General features: G+C 41.0%; 1 protein-coding gene across 3 annotated transcripts in view; it reads right to left on the bottom strand.

Moving 5' to 3' along the window:
• The window catches only part of LNX1 (ligand of numb-protein X 1), a 79,492-nt gene extending 64,345 nt beyond the window's left edge, over window positions 1–15,147 (bottom strand). The window contains exons 1-2 of one of the 3 annotated variants that reach the window (XM_015624380.2): window positions 14,996–15,147; window positions 1,650–2,130 (exon numbers count right to left, since the gene is read on the bottom strand). In XM_015624380.2, the coding sequence (XP_015479866.1) occupies window positions 1,650–2,035 (386 nt within the window). In that variant the 5' untranslated portion in view covers window positions 2,036–2,130; window positions 14,996–15,147. Of the gene's footprint in view, window positions 1–1,649; window positions 2,131–6,161; window positions 6,217–14,995 lie in introns of those variants that run through there. The other 2 variants (XM_015624383.2, XM_015624381.2) reach the window with 2 other exon arrangements.
• Between the last annotated feature and the right edge of the window lie 11,292 nt (window positions 15,148–26,439).

Below are 26,439 nucleotides of genomic sequence, written 5' to 3'. Positions count from 1 at the left end.
GGAATCTGTAGAGCAACATAATTTCAGTGACAGCAGCACACAGAAGACTGACTGACAGTTCCCTTACCTACATTTCTGTTGAAATTAACATTAGAGGCCTGTTAGAGAAGTACTGGCCTAAGACAGAAAATTGTGAGTAACTTTGTTACTTTGTCCTCTTAGCTGCACACAGTGGAACTCCCAGAGCACTGCTAGCCTGGGCTGGGGCCGGCTGCCACTGCCTCTTGCACCACGAGCCAGAAGCACCCTTACAGGGAAAGCCAGGTCCAGAAGTCTGGGGACAAGGGCACCCAAATCCAAAACCACCAAACCTCCAGCATGTGAAAAGTGGTCTCACGACCTTTGCAAGGGAACAATAAACCCATTGCTAAAGTTATGGGGGTTCTTTTGATTTACTAATACAAAATCATCGCATTTATGGTTGGTTAGGATGCCATAACTTTGTGAATATCTTCAAGTGAATAAATTCCTAGTGAGAATCCAGGTGCTTCAGGAAATGAGGTCTCCAGAGGACATATTTGAATGGCAGGCCACTGAGCCATTTCCAGTTGCTGGCTCACAGACTGTGGAGTGTGCAGTGTGTGAACAAACCTCCACCCTCTGGCTCACCAGCGATACTCTGGTCCTCAGTACTGCCATGTCTGTGCAGGAATGTGCCCCCAGCAGCAGTCTGGAGCCCTGCGCTGGCTGCTCAAGACTTCCTTCACATTGCACATGCAGATGTACACACCTAGCAACACAATTTACACCTGCAAACTTCAGGGGAAGTAATTTCACTGGGCAGCAGATACAGCTAACAGAGAAGGGCACATCTGAGACCCCATCTCTCCTTAGACCTGTAGTATTGTTACACAGACTATGCCAAAGGGTTAGTCTGCTGTCAGAAATCACAGCCCTGGAAGTACCTCTTTACCCCTCTCCCTTCCTTACAAAAGGCAGAACATGCACGACAAAAGCATCAGCACATTCTTTACTCCGCAAAACAGAAAATCATTCAGTTCTCTCATTGCAGGGGAACCAAACCACTCCCTGGAGAGGTCTCTCCCAGAGGCAGGGTGGAGGGTTATCCTGGCTACCAGGAGGGATAAGGCTAGAGGGGGAGTCCAGCCAGACTCTTCCAGACTCTGTCTCTCTGTGAGCCCCATGGTGCCCTGGGTAAGTGCTCACCTGGAGGAAAGGAGCACTTAGGTTCAAAGACCAATACCAAACCAGAATATTTTCTGCTCTACTTCTCATATAGGTCATTTGTGATTCAAAACAGATTTGAAGAAAGGGCAATTATAAAACCCTTAATGTGCTATTAAAATATTTATAATAGCTCAGCTTCCCAAAACACGCAGATCTCTTCGGACCACATAGACACCGTCATTGTGCAGCTAGCCACAAGGTATTCACCCAGAACTGCTAACAACAGCATGAAGTACCTTACATGCATTAATGTATTTGGTTCTAAAAAAGAGTAAGATATAGCCTATATCTTGGACTATAAATGGACTAAATTCAGCTCTAAATTAATGATACTGTGTTCATTGTGAGTGAAAACAACAACTCTTTCTTTATGTTAACTGTCTACTTTGATCAGTAATTGAAGACATTTTTCCTCTACTCAAAAAAATAGAGTGCAGAAAGGTCTGTCAACAACAACTTACTGGGTTTGGAAATGCTGTTCAAGGTGACCACGTTGCACGACCTCTGAGCAGTGTTCTGTGAAAGGGCAGCTAACCATTAGCTTATCCAGGAGGTTATTCACTAGTATGCTGGACTTCCTGCACGTCTGGAGAATCACAAGCTTGCGGTCCATGGGGCAGAAGTCTTTTTCCACAAGGAAGTTTGTAAGGCAGGCTGTGCAGAAGGTGTGACCACAGAGCGTGTCTAATGGCTGAAGCAAAGGTTGCAGGCAAATGTGGCATATCAGATCATCATCTACTTCTTCGGTGTAGCTGTACAAGTGGTTTTCTTCCGGTAAATGCGCTTGGCCGCAGGTGACACAGAGTGGCGGGGAACTGTCCTCCATTTCTTCTTCTTTCTGGCTCATAATCAGAATTGATGCAATTCAAAAGGGGGCAGGTGGGAATACACAATGTGTTTGCTATTTGTGACAGCTGTAGCAAGGCTTTTGTGCTGTCAGATCTGTGGGGAGGAAAAGCAAAGGATTATGTTCTGGGTTGTGTTTTTGTACCATACTTGAAGTATGTATCTGGATATGAAGCAGTATATCAGGTATTAGGAAAGGGTTGTGTCTTTGGGATTGGAGAGTAAAGCAAAGAAGGGGGCAGGAAAAAAAGATAATTAGCTGCAGGGACTTATTTTACCATAAATCTAGCTTAATTTACACAGATACTCTCATTGTAAAGAAAGATATCAAGACAGGGAGAAGTACTACAGGTATTTAATGGCTGAAAACCTTAAATTAGCATACAGTTCCAGTCAGACAATTTTGTGGCCACATTACTTCTGCCAAAAAACTAGCATTGTGTGTGGGCTAACACTGCAAGACTGTGTGCAGAAATACAGGTAAGAACAAAGGTTGCTGGCCAAGTTGCTTGTTCAGCGCAGCAAGGGAGAGCAGCAGCTTCACCTAATATATACAAGCATACAAACACTGTATGTGTAGCCAGAGGGAGGAAAATTTGGGTCATGAGAATTTAGAGCTTGGGGCCCTGTAGACCATTCTTATACTACAGCAGCAATGGACCTGGACCCCTGCATTCAAAGCTTGCCTGCCTTCAGTCAAGCATCTGTGCCAGCATAATAAGTTCAAAACTTCATTTGCTCTGCAAAGAACCAAACACCTCTCATAGCGAAGTCCACAGCACAATGCTAAGTAGTGTATTGCTCAAAAGAAGGCCTATTCCCTTTATAGTTTGTAATACAGAAACACAGTATGTCCCTAACTACAAACCCAATTAGCTCTGGTCACAACACCTGCCTGCTGGTATTTTAAACATATAAACTCTCTGGGTGGCAGCAAAACCGAAGAGTAATTTGTAATTTTTACTTGATGAACCCCAACTGATTGTTGGAACACTAATGCCTCATTACTTCTATGCTTAATTTGATACACCACTCTGAAAAATAAACATGAAGATATAAAATATGCAATGGCCAAATTACTGCTCTTGCTTGAAAATTTAAATCTTATTTGCTGCTCTGCCTTAACACTGTACCCTTGCTTTCAGCTTGACTTAATTTGCCTAGACAATGTGTCAGCCTCAGACACCCTTGTCTGAGGGCAAATGAGGGAAAGAATAATAAGAAAAATCTGACTATGACAGAGCATATTTTCATATAAATAAACCCTTATTTTTATGCAAAGCTCATGGGCTCTAAACCTGAGAAATTAAACTTTAACATGGTAGGTTTTTCTGACATGAAGGTAAAATAATAGCCCCACTAACACTAACCAGATGTTTAAATGTCAAACATTCTCTTCAGTGTTTTGCTAGATCCTATTCTTATGAAGCAATTATGTTAAGTGCCTGTTTTTGCTTGCAAGAGAGACTTCTGCATAAGCTCTGTCTCCTGATTAGCAGTAGCTTCACTGGAATTAAAATCATTGCCTGTTAGAACCCTTGCAAACATTTAAAATCTGCCAAAATGGGCCAAATGTTTCTTTTTGTAAAGATATTCACCAGAGCTTTATGCAAAGCTATTTGTGAAGAAACAAACATATCTGCATAGTGCAGATGTAATCTTAATATAGGAATTATTATTTAATTCTACTAAGGTGAGACACAGTAAAATAAGATGAAATAAAGAATTGTCAGTGCCTGTGGTGGAGACTATTTGGGCACTGTGAGAGGCTCCTATAGGAAGCTCTTGGATAACTTCTAGATGAGGTGGGGTGGCTTTGAGCGGGTGTCCAGCTGCTCTCCACATCCCTCTCTCATGGAAGGAACCCATCTCAAGTCAACAGCGTGCAAGAATGGCAACACATGGCTTGGGAGCTTGCATGATTCTTAAAATAGATGTAAAATGAATTAGAAACCAATAAAGCATGACAAAAATTGCACTGTGCTATAAACTTTGTTTTCTCTTACATTTTCAGAATGCCTTGCACCTGGGGTAACCAGGACTGTGGGCAATATCATGCTGTTTCTCCACTTGCCTGCTATGTCCTCTTGTACCACCACACACAGGTACTTCCATGTGGGTGCTCGCCCCATGCACCACACACCAAAATACAGCCAACTTCAACATTTTGTTGCCTTATGGATGTTCTCAAGGACAGATTTCTTGCTTCTTGCTGGCAGGAGACCCAACACACAGCTCCCCTCAGCCAACCTAAAAAGAAAGCTAAAGCCAAAGCTCTGCTCTGAGGAAAGAGCAGCCCCCAGGAACAGGAACATGGGCATCTGAGCTGCCCCCTCCCAACCTCATGCTCTAACCCTGAGAGTTCCCCTCCTCTGCTTCCACATTTACAACACAACAAGACACCTGATACAATTTAGGTACAGCTGGAAACAGTACTACAGCTCCAAAGCTACTGCAATTATTTTTGCAAAGACAACAGAGAAAGAGAGGCACCACTGCCCTAAGGCCATGTTCTGCTGCAGAAAAAAGATGAAAGAAGCCCCAGAGGAGGCAAAGTCTCACTGTCCTGCCCATGTTACAGATACTCTTTATCAATCTGACATACTACTAATGCAATGCTAGTGGGAAAGGGCAGGTGTGAGGAGCTGTACCTGAATTTTACAATGGCTATGTAAATTACAAATACTTGTTACAGCACAGGGAAGCAAAACTATCCACATTTATTAGTAACAGGCACTGAATTTTTAGAATTTGAAATTCAAGTCCTATGACATCTATTATTTAGAAAATTTTGACTACATAATAATATAAATTATGGGAAAAAAAACCAACAAATCTCAGTCCCTTCTGGCTAATCTGGTCTACATTCACCCATGAACCTTCATAAACTGCTGGACATATCAAGAAATGGAATGAGTGCCATCTCTCATTATAGCACCAAAAGAGTTAGCATGGAGGGTGCGTGATGGAACTGTTACACAGATTCAGTCAGAGGCAGATGTTCTTTGCAATGTTTGCAGTCACTTGTATTTATAACATTTATGTGCTATCATATAATAGTTACATAATTAATAACATGTCCTTTTAGGAAGCTTGAAGTCTTAATTCTTGAACACTGTAGAAGAGAGGGGAGAAGGGATTTAAATTCGACCTATTGATTACTAGTGCATATTTCTACTCCTTCCATTACAGATTAATAAAAGAAAAAATACACTTGGAGCAAGAAAACCTGCACAGGTAGATGGTAAACCATAGGGAAATAGGAAGGGTAATAATTTCCTGGATGAACCTCTATTCTTCAAGCCCCATCCTTGAGGGAGGAAGAGATGGGAAAACAGAGGGGATGAACCCTATGTTCATTTGAGTTGGTGTTAGCCACCACTGGCAGCGTCAGTGGGACAAGGATGTCACCTTGGCAGTCTCATGCTTCTTGTAGTCAGAGTGATATTGACAGAGGGTAGTTCTTGCAGGGATTATTGGCAGGAGAAGCTTTTAGAGGTGGTGGTGGTGCCATGCCAAAGCAGACATCACCAGCATTTGCCACTTCCCTGCTGTGCAGGAAGTTTTCAACAAGTCAGGTCCCAGACTTAGCATAGTTTTACAGCACTTAGCACATATTGGCTTGGATAAAGAAAATCAAGTACTGATTTGTAAGAATGTCACAGTGTTGTGACACTGGTGAACCAAGCTTCAGTCCAAGGCAGAGACCTGAAGCACAAGAACACAGTGCAAATGATGAAGGAAGAACATTGCTATCCAGATATCCATATTGCCAAGTTTTCATCCACAAGTTTAATGACAATGGTCACATCAGGGCATAAAATAACCCCAGGGTTGTGACCACAGTGTAAACCACTCTCATGATAACACATTTTAAAAAGTTACCCAACAGACTGCACTGATTTGAAGGAGTTTGCATCTTACTGGGCTTCACTGCTTAGGAATTTGCAGTCACCAGAAACATTTAAGAGAACAGAAGAAACCCACACAAAAAGCCTGGGCAGTAAACACAAAGAGTAGGTAAAGAGAATGCCTTTCATCTCTGTTGGGGGCTTGCAATAGCAAGCCCATAGCTGTCCCATTCCAGTGAAGCATTTAACCAATCTTAAGCTTAAATACTGACTTACCACCACGGTTACACTGGCAGCAGTGTAGAAGGAAGAGGGCTTGCCAAGCAGAGTGGCAGAACCCCACTGCCTCTGCCCAGCCACAGTCAAATATTAACCCAGCAGTTCAGGAGGTGGCACTTGGAAGTTGCATGGCACAAAATGGGAGCAACTCCAGGTAGCAAAAAATGAGTAACAAAAGCTAAAAGAAAAATAATTAAGTGATGAAAGATATTGAGGAAGTGGCTATCACAGAAAGAATAAAACAGATGCCTAAAGGCCAGAGAAACAGTGACGTGGAGCCTGGAGGAAGAGCTACCAGCTTAAATCACAAATGGAGAAAGATAAGCCTATGAGCAGGAGTTACTGGAAAACAGAGGAGCAAAAGACATGAGCTGGAGAATAGTAAGAGGAGTTTAGCTCCAGTAGCTCTGAAGCAGTACAACTTGGTGGTAATGAAATCTTCAGTCAATGGTAAGGGTGGCCAGCATGTATAAAGAAAATGGATTCTAAATAGCACAGTAAGATTGACAAATATTAGTTGATTTGGGGTTTGTTTTACCTTGGTTTTCTCTATGTGTTTAAGGGATACCTTTTACTAATGCTCCTGTTTTATACACACTCAGAGCATGTATATAACAAATCCTGTATCTGCTGATTAAAACAGATACATTTTCACACCCTGTTTCTCTGCTGTACAACCTGTAGGAGATGGAGGTTCTACTTGACAGACCTGTTGTGCTCTTCTTAGCTAAATTATGATAGCAAAGTCATTCTGCATTCTTCCCCGAGTCCCGGCATGGGTTGTTATCTCCTACAAATGTGCATCTCTGGGTGACTCACAGCCATCCATTTATGTGGGTCAGTAAGGCACCGTATGGCCAAAGGGGGTGTGCAGGTGTGCAAGGAAACCACTCTGCAACAGCAGCATTCACAGCTTCCAGGTTAGGGTAGGAGCTCATTACTCTTCCAGAGATGCTTTTACCTGGCCTTCCTTTCACCACCCTAGCTGTGAGCATGCTGCAGCCAATACCTGCCTTTCTTGATAATCAGCTTCTTTGCTCAGGGCTTGGAGACTGCCATCTTGCCTGTTCATGTTAAAAAATATCCACATCAAATTTCTAGGAGGCTCGACAGCTTTCACAGTTACAGAATTAGCTCTTTAATGAAGCCTCAGCCTAGCTGCCGCTGGCTAGATGTGGGCAGGTTAGATGTGGGCATTGTCCCCATCTAGTGGCTCACCCACACTGGGGAGAATAGTGACTCATGGCTAGGAAGGAGCAGAGGTCCTCCTTCACCCTCTCAAGCAAAAGCCCACATCCATAACTCCTCTGGTTATGCAGGGTTAGCTGCGACCTTACTGCTCCTGCCAGAATCTGAGTTGCAAGATCACATCAATTATTTCATATTCAGGGTTTTATAATGAAGTATGAGGTTGAATACTTCTAGAAAACTATTTACCATTAGTAAAATGTTAACTGTATTCCTACCTTTCATCAAACTGTCTTCCCTGCTAACAGCCTCCAGATTTCCCGTTACCATGGTTTGTACCAACACCTTCTTGCCAGTTGAAGTTTTTTATAGATTACACTGGCTTTACTGTTCAAGGTGGTACTATACAATAGTTGTGGAAAACATTATAGAGTGATGCACACTTCAATAATATGTATTATACATTATTTTAGATTCAAAAATACAGTGATTCACATTTCAAAGACCTGGCTATAAAATATCATGTAATAATTTGCACCAATCTTAGCATAGCTTCACTAAAGGCCAAAGGGGTGAGTCAGTTTGCCTAGACTTGAGACTTTGTTTGAAGAAAGGTTACAAAACACTAAGGTGCCCAAAATCTTATCATCATGTCTTTTAACCAGAATTCCTCTTACTATGTCCTACTCTCTCTTTCTTTCCTACCTTTCCACTTATTTTAAAATCTATTCTGACTACAGAAGAATCACATTTTCTTTCTGCCTGATGTGTAATTAGATGGAAATTTGTTATGGGCAGAGGCAAGATGCATACCTCCAGGTAAAAAACCAGTAGCTAGAGGAGAGTTGCAGATCCCAGAGATACCAATTTAACGGGTAAGAATTCAGCTTGACTTTTAAGACAATAGGGAAGACTGTTGGAACTGGCTCTTAGAGGAAAATAATTGTATTTAAAAGTTCAGTACATCAGTACAGAATGTCTCTGAGACAACAAACAGGAGCTCCAAAACCTTTCCTCTGTCTGGCCCCAGTTTTAAGACAGCTGGTTTTTCAAAGTTATTATTAGTCAAAAAGTCCTTCTCAGAGCTTATAACAATCAAAGCACTTTGCAGAGCCTTTAGTGATGAAAGGCATTTCCAACTGAATAGGAAAATCCAATGGTACAGTACAGTAGGTGAATAACCCCAACTTTTTAAGTTGTGGCTCAAGCTGTGAGACCCAACAGCAATGTCACACTGTGCCTGCACACAAAATAACTTCTAAAACCAGAACCAGACTGTTTGAAAAAAAATTATTTTCTCTGTGGCTATGCCGGAATTTAAAGAATAAAGCAATGCTGGAAAAACTTTTTTGTTGTGGAATTATGTAGCTGAAATGCCTGTTAGGAATGTATGGAAATATATTCTGCTTTTTTGTCTCTCTCTCATATGCCCACGCAAACCTGCATTTTGCTTTCTGATGATTTAATGGATACAAAACTTTAGTCAGCATGTTAAAAGGAAAAAAAAAAAATCATCCCAGAAGTACTGACAATATTAGGAACAGCTGGACAAGATCTGAAAGAAGAGAAGATCTGAGTAAGACAGTACATACCCGTCAGGTTAAGTATTCCTTACTATAAGGAAAATGTCCTAGGAATGAACTCACCTTAGCAGAAAGTAGTACTTCCAAGAAGACTTTTTGCTGGCATGCCTCTAGTTGTCAAATAGATGGTTAAGGTAGTAATTTCTGTTTCTTGATTTTTTTCAAAGCTCAGTAAACCCAGACTTGGACCAACAGCTTATGCCAGAACTACAAGCTCAGACTCCAAGTGCAAAGATGAGCTGTAGCAAAATGGGCAGGCTGTGGGTAACTGCGTCCCAAAGGCACAGTCTACCTGCTCAAAGGAAGTCAATCATGTGGTCAAAGCAGGGCTATGTGAGCAATTATGATTGACTCCTCAAGGGCTTCCTAAACATATGCTCATCCTAATTGACATAATAAATGCCATCGGCATTTCACATACTAAATTATAAAATTACATGGCTAGTTATGTAACAAAAGGTGCGCTTCCACTCTGATTTGGCTGATTGCTCCGTCTGACTTTGCCAAGACTGGCAGCCTCACAAATACCACAAGCTTGCTTTCAGCCATTTGAGCAGATGGCAGAACTGTATTTTTGTGGCTGGAAAACCATGTGCCCCAGCTGCCTTCTAAGATGCTGGTAAGCTGGGAGCAGGTACAACACGCAAACTACACAAGGGAGAGCATCCCTGGTTCTTGCTGCAGGTGTGTCTGCTGTGTCTCTGCGACAGGGATTGCAGACCATGTGTTCTCTGTGCGGGCTGCCCTACTTAACTTCAAAATAACAATACAATAGGCAGAGTAAATTGCATGGGATTGTGAAAATCTTAATACAGCCTCACAGTAAATCTTAATCTGTCTTTGAAATCCTCTCCCAGGGCTCCATGTGGGTCAGCAGGGGAGGTGGGTGATGCTACTTCTCTGCCCTCCCAATGCCAGGGGTTGGAAGAGCTTATGAAGAGGGAGCAAAAGAGAAATAGAGGACTTCTTCCCCTCAGGACACTGAAACCTTACACCTCAACCTGGCTCCCATGGCCATGGTACCTGCCACCCTCAGACCACACAGCATCTTCTCACATGTGACCACGAGATAACATTTCATAACTACAAAGTGCGGAACATGTGATGGATAACCCTGCTAATAATACATAATAAAGTAAACTGTGCTTTAATTACACTGTGCCTTTACAACTGCTTCTCTGATCCAGGAGTTTCTTCATACTTGGCAAGCTACTTAATGAGTTCTCACAACACCCTGTGGGGACCTTTTTTTAGAAGCAACCCACATGGTTAGTTGAGCAGGGGAAGGGGCAGCTGGCTGCTCCCATGCCAGTGGGGCCAGTGCCCAGATTCTGCCACAGGAGTCCTTGTGCAGCAAGGTGACCACAGAGATGCTCTTAGATCTGATCTGAGGGAAACTCCTGACTTCTAGGATTGCATCCTCCGCTTTATGGACATGCACCTATGGGCGGGACAGCAGCGACTTGCAGCACTTGGCTCCTGAGAGTAACTTGTCTAAACAATAGAAGTATAGGCTTGGGTTAAAATTTCTGCCCCACTGCACTCAAAGGAAAAATTAAGCAAATTCAGTGGAGCAAGGATTTAATCATCTGTATCTCAAGTTTATTTATGTTGCACCCAACTCCTGTACTATGATTTAGATGTAATTATTATATTATATATAATAATTCAAATTATTATTAAATATTATATATTTAATACAATTAAAATTATAGGTCTATAAATGTCTATAAATTAAATTATACTTGTATCTAACTCTTTCCTCTTCCTGCTACTTGGGTCCACAAAAATGACTGAATAAACAAATCCTAAGCAGAAAAACCAGTCCCTGTTGAAGAAACAGTTCAGTGGCACCCTACTGTTTAGAACAGCACAACCTGAAATTCATTGCCACTCAGTCCCAGGGTCACAGCTGCTGGTGCCAGTCCCATTCAGAGACCTGGAAAAGGGGGGGCACAAGCCCTGAAAAGGTAGTCAGCAGGTAAAATTCAACAACTTAAGGGAGTGGTACAGCCTAGGAGCAGCCTCCAAAAAATGGGCAAACACACAATATGCAGCCATAAATAAGAAATTTCAGTGGGCAAGGAGAAGAGATTTTGATGACCTTACAAATTTTTTGCAATGCTGAGTACTGAGTTTCACATTTAAGAAAAATGTACTCTTGGAAAGAGGGAGATACATGGACACTGAAGAGGCTGAACCCAGCAGCCCAGTTACTGTGGACTGACTATCAATTTTCTGGGGCTAACATAAGTTACATTTTGGCTCTTGAACACACCTCTCATGAAATAGTGCTGACAGTGTCCATTTATATCTGCTGATAGTCCCTATTGCTCATTTTGGAGTTAAGTGTGCAGTAGAGCTTATCACTCTGTTTAAAATGGAAAGGACTGGGTAAACCTAAAGTGTTCAAGCAGGAGAGGAAGAAAATCTCTCTAGATGAGGCTGTGCAGTAGTTTCTGTCCAGGGCACTTTTTTTTTTTTTTTCTAGCAGGATAATGACTAAGCTCCCTGCCCAACAAAAGTCTCAGCAAGTAAATTTTGTTTATTATAGTGACCAAGCCCTCAGCCACCAAAACACATCCTGTAGAGCTTGGTTCTGCCTTCATCTGCTCAGTGCTGGGAAACAACATCCCTGAGTATGGTACTACTCACTGGACTTTATTCATCACTGCTTTAATTGGGGCTTCATGGGAACTCCCCCAAATCCCACTGCTAATTAACATGCATGTGTTGCTGATGGCCTTGTAATAGTCCCCTTAACAACAAGAGGCTTACTAAGGTTTTGTCAGCCAGGACACACGAGTGACACCAGCCTGAGAAAGATAGTTATGTCTGTGGCTGAATTAATATCTGCCTCCAGAACCGGTTCTGTGGGTGTGAAGACCAATTGTGTGCTATTTAGTCCTGTGATGAGAAACCAATTAGGAATTACATGCTCAAACTGTCCTGCTTCCTGCATCCTTTCTCACAATCAGATGTCATCTGCTGTGTGCAGGCAGGCAAGGGGATTTTTAAATTCTTTGAAGTTCCTCCTTTAGTGCCTCAGACACTTTTTGTCTGGATCTAAATGGAAACATTCTTTTAAATAGCAGTAGTGTGATTAGATGAGTTCTCAGACTGAAACTATGAGAACCCAAAACCTTACTTTCCAGCATTGGGTTCTACTTGTAAAATCCTGTAAGAACTGATACTGTTAAATATATAGTCCAAAATCAGCTTTGTAGTAGAAAATAAAATAAGATAATAGCATCACCTATACTTTTTTAACATCAGCATTTCAACACAATCTATACCACATAGCTGTAAGCGTGGAAAACAAAAAGCTAGGGTAAAGACAAGCAAAAAGTAAACAGGATATATATCCAAAATCAATCAAAATTTATCTGCTTTCAAACAAGCCATTTTCTGAAAGATTTACCAATCCAGACAGAGAAATAGGAAGCATTTGTTAATAAGAAATTACTTGCACATAAAACCCATTTATTTTATTGAGACTCTTAGTTTCAGTAAAAATGTAGTGGGTGTATTAAAGATAATTTGGAGGGTCAAATGGGAGGGTTACCATAAGCAGACAGACAGGTAGAAGTTTATCTTGTAGTAAAGCACTGACTGCCAACTAACCATCCCCTGAACAGGTATTGAAGGTGACAGTTTGTCTTCTATGCTGAATCCTCTTGAATCCCATGATTCAGGTAATGATTGCTTTTGCAGATTCAGGTTGAGCCTTTAGGGAAAGCCTTGGAAAGATCAGCTGCATATTTGTCTATCCCAGCTTCTAATTTCTGTGACAGAACTGGACATGCACTGCAAACAAGTGCTAGGTTGGGCAGCATTGCAGGACACCAGTGTCCAGCCATTTTACAAGAGTGGGGTGTCATTACCTCCTCAAAAGGCTCTGGCCACAGAGTCCCTCCAAATCAACCCCAGGCCTCCATCTGCCCAAACAGTGAGAAGAGCCAGGTGGCAGCAGCCAGCCCTGCAGATGGGGCTGACATCTCCAGAAATACTGGACTGCTTCCCTCCAGCAGCCAGCATTGAGGAGACTCTCTACATTTGAAAGCCTGTATTAATTTACTTTCCTTCTGGAAACAATGTTGCCTGATTTCCTGGTTTGCAGTGAAATGGAGCTAATCTATCATCTCATCCTGTGTGCAAAATTTATTTCCATTTTACTAAAGAGAAGCTATGCTAGGGGAAGATGCCAGCACCTTCAAACCTCTTCCAAAAGACAATTCAATTTTCTTTTCTAGTAGATGATCACAACTCGGAGCCAGGAACATTCCTCTTTCTAACTCTATGCTACAACAAAGTCCTGATGCAGTTAATGTTCAAACACATGGGCTTGCAATACCCTTACAAAAGCAGAACCCATGTGAGCAAAGGGGAGGACACTTCTACAGGATCACAAACAAGTAAAAGAAATTAACAATGGGAGAGTATTTTCAGGGGGGGCAGGATAAGACAATGATGAGACAAGTTTTCCCAGATTGATTCAATTTATATCTTTGGAAAATACACATAGCCTCTGAGGTTTGGGGTGGAAGAATAAAATAGCAAATTAGTAACAGATCACTTCCTTAAGAGGAATTTTCAATTTTAGGAAAGTAGATGGGAGTATTGAGGATACAACATCAGCAGCTTTCCAAATTCCTGACAGTGATTCCTGGCTTTTATTTGCAGATCAGCATTTGTGCTTTTCCAACAGCAGCAGATAAGAGACACTGCTGTTTCAATGGAGTGTTGAAACTGCCTTTATGTTGTTCTGCATGAGCCTGAATGAGCAAATGGAAAGTGTTTTGGGCAGTGGGAGCTCCATTTGTACAAAAGACTGTGGGAAAACAAGTGCCTTGCACAGTGCCCAGTACTAAGGTGCCCAGCACCTAAGGTTATCTTGCTTTTCCTGCTGTTGAAGGAACCCTTTCCTAGTTATCAGGCATCATAGAAAAACATGACATACAAGTCTAATATGCACCTTTCTGGTTATTGTGTTTTTCCTTGGCAGAAGTAAAAGTGGCTGAGAGCTTGATGCAAGCAATCCATCCCTGGTCATTAAAAACAGCCCAAAACATTAAGAAGTTTAAACACATGAACAGGTCCTTTTGATTTATGTACTTGGACCTTGTGTCTACTGAGTACTCTAAGTATGCATTTTGCTGAGTGAGGGTGTCCACGTATGCTCATTGCTGTTCCAGGTTGTGTGTTGGCACTGTGAATAAACACCTTCTCACAGGAAAATCAGTCTTATAAAAAATAAAACTTATAAGAAGTTATGCCTATTCATATATATTCACAGATTTGCAACTGCTGCATATACCTGTACTGAATTAAAAGATGTTTTGAGTAAAGAACTGAGTGTTAAGTTTAAGTGTGAAGAACATGAAGATAAAAATAAAATCAAGTTTTCTTTCTTTCCTCATCTCAGATGAAGTTATATGCATAAAATCAAGCAGGAAGATACAGCAGTGGTGAATGTAGCCTCAATTTGCCTCCTGCAGCTGCAGTGAGACTTTGTGGGTTTAAACCTGGGGGAGGGGAAGAAATGGGTTTCCAGAGGATTAATAAAGCAATGGGCTAAAGCAGCTGCAGTACAAATGGCACCTCTCCACAAATAATTGTTTGGATTTCAACACGCTTTACTGAAGAAATAGACCTCTTAGAAACAGAAAGACAAACCTAAGCACATCTAGCTAACAAAAAGGTTTTGAACTAAGCAGTGTTTTTCCATACCAGCATGTATATATGTATTATTTTAACACTGCCTACCAAGAAGCACAGCAACCTACAAGTATGTTATATAGCCTTTTCTGTTAGATTATGAAAACAATCTCTGCAATAGGTTATGGGGAAGCTAAATCACTAATGACAGACACAGTGTATTTATCACTGCCTGGCTGCATGGCACTCTAGGGCTGAGGTTTGGGCCCACTCCCCTGCCACTAAACAGCGCTGGTTTGCTCACCAGAGCATTCTTTCCACCTTTGCTCCTCTGGAACAACTCACACCAAGCTCAAGGGGAAAAGTAGGAGCAGCACAAAGATACAAGTCCTTCAAACTCACACGTGAGGCTTTGCCGTGTCTCTCAGGCGCTGCTGGCAGAGTCGTGCGGGTGTACAAGCTGCAGGCCCGGCCCGGGCAGGGCCTGCACTCTCCCCTCAGCTGCAGGCAGACCGCGGCCGGTGCCCGTGTCAGATGGCGAAGCCTGTGGCATGACAGAAGGTACAGAAAAGCTGAATTGCATAAACCTGAGCAATTTAAGGTTTAAAAGACCACACCCTCCCGGTCATGTCTCCCGTAGGCAGATAAGCGTGTGCAGGCTGCTCATACAATAGTGTAATTTGAGGCTTTTACTTTTCTTTCCGGCATATACCAAAGTTCATTTTCAGTCAGGTTCTTCCTTGCATTTCTTTTCTTCTTTTAACCTGACGATCAACATAGCTCAAGTTTAACAAATACAAGTGGACCATCCTAAAAATTGCTTCAAGGCAGAAGATCCATGTTGGCTTTCCCCTTTGAAAAGGAAGACAGGGTCCACAAGTTCTAACCTAGATCAATAGTTTGGCATCTGAATCTTCACCACGTTCCTGTATACTTGGTGGTAAACACTTGAACCACATAAGAACAATTTGTAAACTCCTGCATCAGCTGTCTGAAAATGCAAGCTCTGTTAATTCTCTGAACATTGCAAAATTAAGACTGCATAAAACCCTCTTACCCAGTAATTTTCAGTTTAAAAAGCACCCAAGAAGGGGATAAAACGTTGCACTGTAGATAAGGTGTCATGCTGCTGCAACGTGATGCAACAGCTGAGAGTGACTGTTAATAGCAAGAACAGCAGCAGCAAAAAAAAAAATAAATAAATCTTTTTTTCAAAAAAACTTTCAATAGAGGAAAAGAAACCCTTATCTTTCAATGACGTGAATCACTAATAAATGCAATGACTTCAGCCATCTTAAGCATTTGCTCCTAAGGAAGAAAGTGTTATTCAGGAATCAAGGCAGCTTTGGAGATGGACTTGAATCAAGGAACTGCAGTATATGCTGAAAACAGACAGGAGGAAATCTCCAGCCTTTGATATAAACATCTATGGCTACCAGTTCTTGGCCTCCAGTTTGTTCTTACACAAGTTTTTTTCCCTTCAAACATTTTAAAAGCATGCTTGCTACTTGTGACTATAAAATCCCTTGTTAAATATTTATTTTAAGAAATCAAGGGACATGTCAAGACCTACCATAAGTGTGACAGTGATACCCTTGGCTGGATGGATGATTCTTTGCAGTAGTATTTGCCTTTTCTGTCCTGACAGCATAGCACCTCAGCTCCAAGTTGCTCAAGAGAACCTGGGATTGGTTCCTGCCAAGTCAGCCTGCCAGTGCACAGTGTACAGTTGTCCAAAACCCAGGCAGTGCTGTGCTGGATCTGGGGCACTGTGCAGCTGCTTCTCTTCCCCCAGAATGGGTGCAGTGTGGAGAGACACAGCCTGCATGGGACCAGATGTCCATGGCAGTCACAAGGCCAGATATACAAACCTCATGCGTCAGTCGTCTGCAAAATTGAACTATGCATATGAAATGTACTTTAAAAAACATGCTTAAGCTACAGAAGCTTAAACATTAGCAAATACATGCCCACAGAGCAAAGCCTGTGTTTAAATCCTTCCTCGCATGGGAGGTCTCTCTGAGGCTGCTCACCCTAGATTAGGAAACCCAGAGCCCTGTTGTCACAGGTGACCACATCAGACATTCAGTTACAGACTTAATTTCCATCCTAGCACCTAGCCAAGTTTGCCCTCCCTCCCACTGCTGGGAGGCTTTTTTAAGTTTCCAGACTAAGGGCCAGCTCAAACTCATTTGTTCTCACGCTAATGTTACTGAATTGCTTAAATTGCCTTTCCTATCTCATGATACGCTTTCCTGTTTTCCATTCCACTCCAACTCTGTAAGTCTCTGCTCAGACAGAAGGCTCTCTGCTCTCCTGCTCACACAAACACCCCTTTTGGGCACTCATTCCTGTCCAAATTCTTTACTCTGGAATGGCATTTATACTTTATACATAACAGGCAAATTATTTTCCTAGAAGGTGAGTTATTTATATTGGCTCTGAACCAAATTGCTGGTGAGCTCTTTGGTACCTGTTGATGGAAGATTCTAGCTAAACCTGTCTTTCATCTGCTGGGAAGGAACATAGAAGAACCTCCTTTAAACTACAGGCTGTGTACTGTATTATTTATCAGTTCTCTTCTTTGCCTGCAGCAGATTTTCTTCACCAACATCACAAAAAATATGGGAGCATTTTTCTACTGCAGTTCCTGAATTTGCACTAAAGTGACAGCAAGGTATCACATCTGACTGGTGCACTGACACCTGTTTGATAAACTTCTAATTTCCTGGTATAGATTGGAGGCAAAAAACCCTACATATTTAGCTGTTTAATTTTAAAATAAATTTGTACATGTTCATTGTACATCTCAAGCTATGTAAATGCAGGTGTAAGGACAGACATTTCAAGTTGCAGATATTCCATATTTCACTACTGCTGAAATTATTTCCAGGAGGACAACATGCCATAAACTCTATTGTATTAGACTTACTCATTTATTTACTTCAACTAAATTATTTCAGCATACATTGAAAGCACTGGCAGTACACATTGTGCAAGCTAAGTTAAAAGATTAGTCATGTCATATTAGGGGAAACTGTAGTAATCAATGTTAGTTGATAATATTGTAATGGATGCCATCTGTGTTGGGTTGGAAAGATCACTGTGTTCTGCAAATGCAGAGGCCTGTGCATCCTCCTGTGAAGCCCTGTGAAACCAGAGCAGAAGAGGCAGAGGTCAGGTCAGCTCTTTGCCTGTCACTGACCACTCTCTCCCAGTGCCTGGTCCAGGCCAGGCAGCACACTGCTTACAAAAAAGGAAATAGAAGAGTTTTATCCAGCACATGTTACATTCCTGTCCACAGAACTCAGGCTCAGCCATATTGTCTCTTTCAAGTACTCAACAGCACTAGAGGTTCCTTGTGGATTTCTATGATGTACCCACAATGGTAAAATACACCCCTGTCCCTGACCCCCACAGATGGACAGTGGGGTGAGGACCAGGACAAAGGGGACAGATAGATCTGGCTGGCCCTTTGACTCAGTGGAGGAACAGTGAGAAAGAATGATGCCAAGAAAGGAGGATCAAGAGCTGTGGGTCACAACTTGGAGTAGTGGGGACTAGATGAGACAAGAGGAATTTGGAGTCCCCCAGATGAAACTGTCTCTCCTGACCTCCAAATGGTAGGCCACATATACATCTGGCATGAACATTCAGTTTTCTCCCACAGGATTGCACCTCAGCTTGTAGAGGCATACTGAAAAATAGGAACAAACTCTAGGAGAGGAATAAGCAGGTGTGTTTTCATTTTCATATCAGTTCCCTCTCTTGTTTCCTCTTTGTGGAAAATGAGCAACTTGAACTGGACCACAAAACATAAAAGGATTGCCAAGCACTTGTACTGTGGACTCTGCTGATTACTGAGTGCCACTGGCATTCTGCTTGGAAATTAGGCTGGAGTCTGCAGTCATTAATCACCAATATTAAATAGCAATTCTGTACAGTGTGAAAGTTTAAATAAGATGTTGACTTCCAAAATCGACCCACATGGTATAATTTACAGTTGGCAAAGCTCTTACAAAGTGTATGCTACTATGGGAAATCTTGTTTCATTTGTCATAAGCATTTACTGGATCTTCTGTACCCAGTATCTTTACATTTTCTAGATGACTCCTGAGAAGGAGAGCAGAAGTATAGTGAGGAAATTAAAATCCCAAAATTAAAATAATCTCTTGTCCTCAATTAATGAACCAACAATAGTACCATACTACTATTTTTATGAAATGGACCTCTTTCAGAGACAAAGAGAGCACAGGACTAAATATGGCTCTACTGAGAAAAATTCCAAAACAGCAACTTGTACCATACCAGCAAATAAACTCATCCCACCAAAGAGCCTGTAATGGCATCCCTCAGGAATGGCCTTGATGTAAAACCTCAAGTGAATCTTGGGGTCCTTCCACCTCCTCCAGAAAAAAATCTGTGAGCTTTACATACACAAGTAAAACAAACATACAAGTGACCAAATCACTCTGGCAGTAGGGAGAGGATAACATTACAGATAGGCAGGTGCTATATGTTTTCCATTGGGAGAAATTCTTGAAGTTAAAAGATTAATCTGGTCTCTCAACACATTCATTAGTTAAATTGCAAAGCAAGCTTGTTACATAACTAACCCTAAGACAATTATATTTATCTCGTCAAGGTTCACAGTACAAATGGATTGCTGACCAAGGTAACATGAGTACCTTCTGGAGGGTGAAAGCTCTCTGACCTATTTGAAACATCAGTCCTGTGCCCTACCCAAGTTTTCAGATTATTTGTGTCTTTTTGGAGGAATATGTTTGTGCAGTTCCTCTCAGAGGTCTCTCCAGCATGAAGAGAAGAACTGAGGGAAGCTGGGATTCATTCTCTAGAAGTGGGCGAATCAAGGCACAGAAATTAAGTGATTTGCTCCTAATTACCAGAGCAGCCTCTGGCATAAAGAGCTTCTCACTAATTCTCCCATACTTTGTTAGATGTGGTAAAGGAAATATTTTAAAGTGGAGTGAAATTTCTGTACTAAAAGCATGTACAAATGCATAGTGTTCTCAGTCCACTCTTCAATTAACTTCTACATCCAGGTTTAGATCTGAAGGATTCAATATGTGTTGATGTATGGAGGTCATCTTGTCTGACTCCTTGCCTGTCACAAGCTGCACATCCCCTGCTCTGTCCCTTTGTGGAACCCTCTGCCTATAAGGAATCTTTCTAGAAAAGCATTCCACTCAGGTCTGAAGATCCAAAATGTGAAGAGTCCACCTGAATGTCCAGGTGAATGGTCTCTTTGGTATCTTATTCTGGGAATTAATTGTGCATACGTATAAAAATATGTGGATAATTTATTGCTAATTTAATGACATTACCTCAGATTATTGTCATCAATTCATGTTATGTGTTTCCTGGGAAGATGAAAGAGCTGGTGTCTGTATCTTGTACCTCTGTGTGTGTTATATTTGTACTAACATCCTCATCTATTTTTCACATGGAACAAAAAGCCTATGGTAGAGACCTACCAATATAACAGGTATATTAGCTAGCCCTCATGTAAGATTTTTGCTACTCCCTGCATTCTCATCCAGTTTAAAATCATCTTTTAGAATGCTGCCTGTGATCATGTGATGTGATGTGATTGATGTTACTCCTGGAGTCTCTCCATATGCATATATATGATAAACACAGACAAAATCATACCTTTGCACATGTACTCGAGGGTCACACCAGATATTTTGCCCGCCCATTGAGCTATGACCACACTCTAAGGTTGTCCATTAAGATCTCCAAAGTCTTTTCAAAGTCTCTATTTTTTTCTGAAGCTGTCTCCCCCATATGGTATATGTTCCCAGTTTCCAGGTATTATTTTACACTTGACCATATGCAAAGAATGCAAAATGCTACATTTTTGTTCAAATTATTGTAGGATATCGAACTGAAGACTTTCAGTTTCTATTAGGCCCATAGTAACATTTTTAAATAACTGGGTAATCTTACATTAAAGAAGCAAGCCAAGCTTACCTGACAAGACCTGAATTCAATGAAAACATCACTGGCTGCCATTAACAATAGTCCTGTTCTTTATACTTGAATTCCCATATCAGCTTCTCTATTATTTTGCTGGAAGTGAGGTCAGGCTGACTGCCATGCTGTTATCAGAATTATCCTGTTTGTGTTGTTGGGGCACTGGCAAAAAAAATGAGCATGCTTTCAGTCTTGGCAGATTGCTCCAATGTTCCCAAATTTATCAAAAGCTCTTATCAGTGGAACAGAAAATTTCTCAGCCAACTTAAGAAAAAAAAATAGAATGTATAGCTGCTGGCAATACAGGGGCTACTGCCTTAAAGCTGATTCCTGAAAGTAGGAGTTGTCTAACATTCTTTTAGTTGCAGATGGGCTGGAAAAGAATTCATCCTCCTCACGTGATATATACAAACCATATACAAAACATAAACCAGAAATCTTTTCTGAACATCTGAGCCATCTATAAATTTCTAATTAACAGTTTCAGTACCTACAACCCTTGCTTGGCCCACATAATTGCTACTTTTTTCCTTATGTAAATTTAAAACTCTTTCAGAACATCATTTGCATGCCAAGATTAGATTTTGGGTTAGGTGTTACTAATAATTACCATACTTAATAACTTATAAATATCAAAACTTGTCTCCCTTTTATAGCCTATTTTTCCAATACACTGCCACACAGTTTATTTAAATATGTAAGTACTGTGTGTTTGCATGCCCACACAAGTGTCTATAGATATGTATGCCTATGCAATCCCATATATAGATAAGTGTGGACAAATTTATACCTGTTTAAAAACATGTATACAGATGAGTAAGTCCATTTCTACTTTGTCTTCTTTGCCACACATGTTGTCTTAATGTTTTGCCCATTTAGTAAGTTCTTGAAAAACTTTCAATTTTGTTCATGCCTATGCTTATTCAGCATTATTAAGGGCTGTCCTTAGCTTTGAGAAATTGACTTTTTCAAACTAGCATGTGTGAGTATTGTGGTTTGGGACTATGTTCTATTCAAGCATATTAAATGTAACCAGGTCATGATCAGTTTTTCCTGACACAACACCTGATTTTCAGTCTAGTGGATAAATTCACTTTTATCTATCAGGCTACTTAAAATCAGAATTCTTCCACTGTAGGTCTAACAACTTTTGTTTTGCAGAACTATCCTCCAGTATTTAAAGTTACTCTATTGACATTTTACCAGTACCTAAATGAAATCTTGAGTAAGTGTGCCAAATAAATTTCCCCATAATTACACAGCTGCCTCTCCACATGCAAGAGTAGTTCAAGCTGTCTTCAGATTCATTTCAGTGACTTGTAATGTCACCTCTTCCCACCTCTGCTCACTGCTGAGCCTTGATAATCAGCATACTTACTGCACTGCATTTCCTAAGATCCTGCACTTCCCAGTTCTAAGTTAGGCAGATATATGTCACCAGGTCATAGAAAAAGTCATTCCCCTCACACAATTTCTTTTGTCATCCTTGGTCTGCTTAAACAACTTATGCCATATTCTAGCATATTGATCCCTCTAGCACTTGAATTTATCTTGATAATTGATAAATTCTAGTTGCTCTTGTTACCCAGATTCCTAGCTTCAGCATATAAGCATTTCCAAATATATTTCTCTTTGGATCCTCTACCATGCTGATTTAATTTGTTCCTGACAAGGAGAATTTGAACCACATTTCTTAACCCCCTTTTGCATGCAGTTGCTTTAAATACAGTTGTGGCAGTTTCCAAGAGCCAAGATATTTTGTCCCAGCCACACCTATTCAATCTCTCCATCTTTTAGTTCTGTATATATTACAAGCCAGTGCAGGGTTTAGCTCCATGGTATGTAGTCAGTCCAAAACCAACATGGATATTTTGTGCTGACCTGTGGAATGCTGACACGGGCTGGCTGGAATACAATCTCTGCAGCACTGTTTAAAAAATGGCATTCAGCATCATTCTTTCTGTGTCAGTGTCATGTTTTTGCAGGTGGCTTTGCAAAATAATTCAGCAAATAAAATTTTTAATATCAGTGTAAGTACTCCATGTAGGCCACACAGGCACAACTTTTCAAGGAACTGCAGTCTTCTGCAATACTTGCAACACCTTGCAGCCAAAAGGCTCAGTGCTGGCCTGAGTCAGTCATGGAAACTCTCTGAAGAGACCCAGATGTGTTCCACACAGGATAAAAAATCCCTTAATAGCTGTGCATGTCTCACAGTTACCCACTTACAACTGTCTTTTTTTCCACATAGCACAAGCTAGGAAGTTCTGCAGAAACCTTTCTGGGAAGAGGCAGGGGCCCGTGGACCTCTCAGATCTCCCTGGTTAAAGGGCTGTACCTGCCTTCTCATAAGAGGACAAAACTCAGCACTGAACCCTGGTTTGTCCCTTGAAGTGTTTATAGCCTGTGCCATCTAGCTAAGAAAAACAGAGCACACATACAAAGTGTGCCACTTCCGTTGATACAATAGGAACTTGCAAAGACATAAATTTGAGTCAGGATGCTACGGGCACTATGGGCATTCTGCTCTTACCTGAAAGAGGTAAGGGATTTTCTCCATATGAGGAAGAGTTGTATCTTTTTCTGAATTAATCAGTACAATTGGAGGAATGGTGTGCCTTCAGGAGTGCAAGTGTTCCTTTGATCACACATGCAGCAAAGCACTGCAAGTTCTCCTATTTCCACACAGCAAACCATGAAAGGTAGCTGCTGGGAAAGAGCACACAGAAAAGGGCCACCTCGAAGGCAGTGAGAATTTTTCAACCCACTGGTTCCTGAGCAGCCCAGCATGTTCAGTCTGAACACATTGTTACTTGGAGATTGTGGCAGTGTGTGCTGATCCAGCAAGCCCAGCAAACAGGGAATATGCACATCTTGCAGATAACGTCTCTTTTACCTGGTGAGTTAAGCGTCAGTCTAAGCACATCCCTTTCACATGCTAACCGGTAAGTTGCTGATTTATTTACTAAAGGGAGAGTGCAATGCATGTAATATAGATTACACCAGAAACAAAAGTTGTAAGGACACAAAAACATAATTACACACATGCAAATGAAATATTTGTTATACAAAGAATTTCCTTAGCAGTGCCTGTTGCAAACTGAGATGGTGATAATTAAAGGTATTTAGCTCAGAAATGTAACCTCAAAATCAAATGAGCGAGTGCTACTTTGTCCTAAACTGTTCTACTTACAAAGCCAAAGGCCTGAAAATAGTGGCTAGAAGAGCAACAGGGTCGCTGACCTATCCTATGTAGAGCAAGCCCTCCCTCCTTTCATGGGCTTCTGCCCTCCCATGACATAGAAAACGCATTTTAAGCAGCTCATGTAACTGTGCTTGTGTCAGTCTCCAAGAACCCACAATGACTTCTGGCTTCGAGGAACAATTTCAACCACTTCTGACAGATGACAGGGGCTTTCAACAGCAATTAAACAAGTGTGGTGAAAGCAGGTAAGATGAAAGACTGATAGCATTACACTGGGAGAAAACGCTCTCCGAGAAAGTCTTCTTAAAATGCAGAGCTCCCATTCCTATCATGGTAAAATGGTCTTAATCACTCAAAAAGTGGGAATATCTCCTGAATCTTACAGTAGCCACAAATCTAGAGCAAGATTCCTTGATCTTGGTGATCATGGATCTGTTTAACTACAGTTGTTTTCTGTACTGTGGTAAAGGATCTGTTTGTTAAACTGTTTTCTACACTGTATATTCAGATGCTGCATATTTTCAAAAAACATAACAAATTAATATGTAACCGTATAACACATTATATATAATGCATACATACATAAAATTCAACAGAAGATTGAAAGAAATTTCAGCAGTTCATGAAGGAAATAGTAGTAGTGCAGAATTTGTCTGTGGTCTACAATATGAATGCTTAATATCATTTCATATGAGACCTCATTGAGAAAACATTTGTTTTCATCAGAAACACCTTAGAAGTGGCAACTCTGACAAAGCTATTTAAATGAAATTCAGGAAGTCCATTGAGCTGACTTATTAACTCAGGCCAGAGCATGGTGCTAATAACACCAAGGTTGTGGGTTTGATACCTGTATGGGCCATTCACTTAAGGATTGGACTTTATAATCCTTGTGAGTCCCTTCCAACACAGAATATTGTGTGATTCTAGAAATCTCCCGTTATTATGTTATTGTCACAGTGCATTTCCCCTTTCAGTGTGTTCTGGGCTGCAGCAAAACCACAGAAAGCACTTTAAAAAAATAGAGAAAATAAGAATTATTTTCTAATTCATTACAAAACTATAAACTCAGTGTCTGGTGATATTTTGAATATTTTGTGTGGTTTCTTTTAGTGTAATTATTTCTGAAGAATATCTACTGAGTGTGTTTAACTTCTGACAATGTGAAAATTAAGGTCTAACCTGGGCATACAAAGCAGAAGCTTTTTAAAAAGCACTTGTACCGCAGCTCATCTATTGGAATCTCAGTTGATAATGTTGACGTAACATTTGCTGCTGTAGTTTTAGGCCTCTGAAGACCACATATGCTGAAATATTCCAGATGTGGGACAGCAAAGGCATCAAAATATTTCTCTGTATGATATGATGGCAGGAGTCGAACCCAAATCTCCACCGGTACAACTATGACATACCTGTGCTTCCTGCTGCTGACCTCCCCTGCCGCTTTGCTAGGGAACTGGTGCTGACACTTTACATTGCATGAGATACCATTGAGGGTAAATGAACAGCATTACTATTATCTTTCAAAGGCTTCAGACTGAAGCAGTTGTTCAGAGCATCCCTGGTGCTGACAGAACAAGTCTATATTCATGCCCTGCAGACAGAATCACCATTCGTATTTAGATTTGCACCACGTTCACAAAGTTCCTTGGAAGATCTGTTCACTTTGTATGTGGGGAAATGGATCAGAAAATACTGACAATTTTCAAAATGCTTGCTCTGAATTTCAATGTCTCCTTCTTGTACTGGCTAACAGTGAGCTACTGTTGGTGCACACTAAGTCCCTCACACTGAACGTAAAGTAAGTTGACTTGATGACTGTGTGGAGACTGCAAACTCCCTTGCCTACCCCTCCCTTCCCAAAACACCAGCAATGGACCATTATCTTTGATTTTGACATCTGAAGAGAGAATGCAAATGCCAGGAAGGAAGTTTTCAGAATCTGTAAAAAAAATACTCTCTAAAAGACCTTCCAAAGGGAATATTACAACAGGATACAGTAAAGAAAAACAGGAGAAGAATTTGAGGGGGAGATGCTCACACTATAAATGAAAAATACTTCTGAGAATAAACACAAACAAAATCACATCCAAACTTACCTCTGCTTAACAGAAAATTACTGAATTTTCTGCTTAAAATAGACTCAGTACATTAGTCAAGTACTTGAATATGTCTAATTTATACCTTCCGGACTGTGCGGTGTAATACCAGGAAGATTAAAGTACTCTCAGAATTGATGTGGGGCTACCCCCACTGGACCACCAAGGCAGAAGGTGAAATCCAGAGGTTACAAACTGAGTACTAGGATGCAAATTCACTGAAAAATTTCCTTTATAGCACAGGATATCTCCTCAAGAATCAGGAAAAAATTATCTCTAAAGTCACTGAACTGAAGATTAGGAAACCCCAGTCTTTCTGAGCATCCTGGTAATAGATGGTCACTATAAAATTGCCATTGCTTATTATGTTTTGGGGACAATGAGTAGATTAAGGCTATCTATAATCTACACTATGACAACATTCAATATAATAACATTACCGTAATTGCAGCGCTTCTTCTCTGCCAGTTTCTCCTATTAAAAACTGTCTGAGTAGATTGTGCTGTGCAAACCACACAGACAGTCTGCACATCAAAGACTTTGCA

The sequence above is a fragment of the Parus major genome, chromosome 4 (genome assembly GCF_001522545.3).
Source record: "Parus major isolate Abel chromosome 4, Parus_major1.1, whole genome shotgun sequence".
Lineage (NCBI taxonomy): Eukaryota > Metazoa > Chordata > Aves > Passeriformes > Paridae > Parus > Parus major.
Note: the sequence above shows the minus strand (reverse complement) of the source record. Positions and strands in the feature narration are given on the sequence as shown.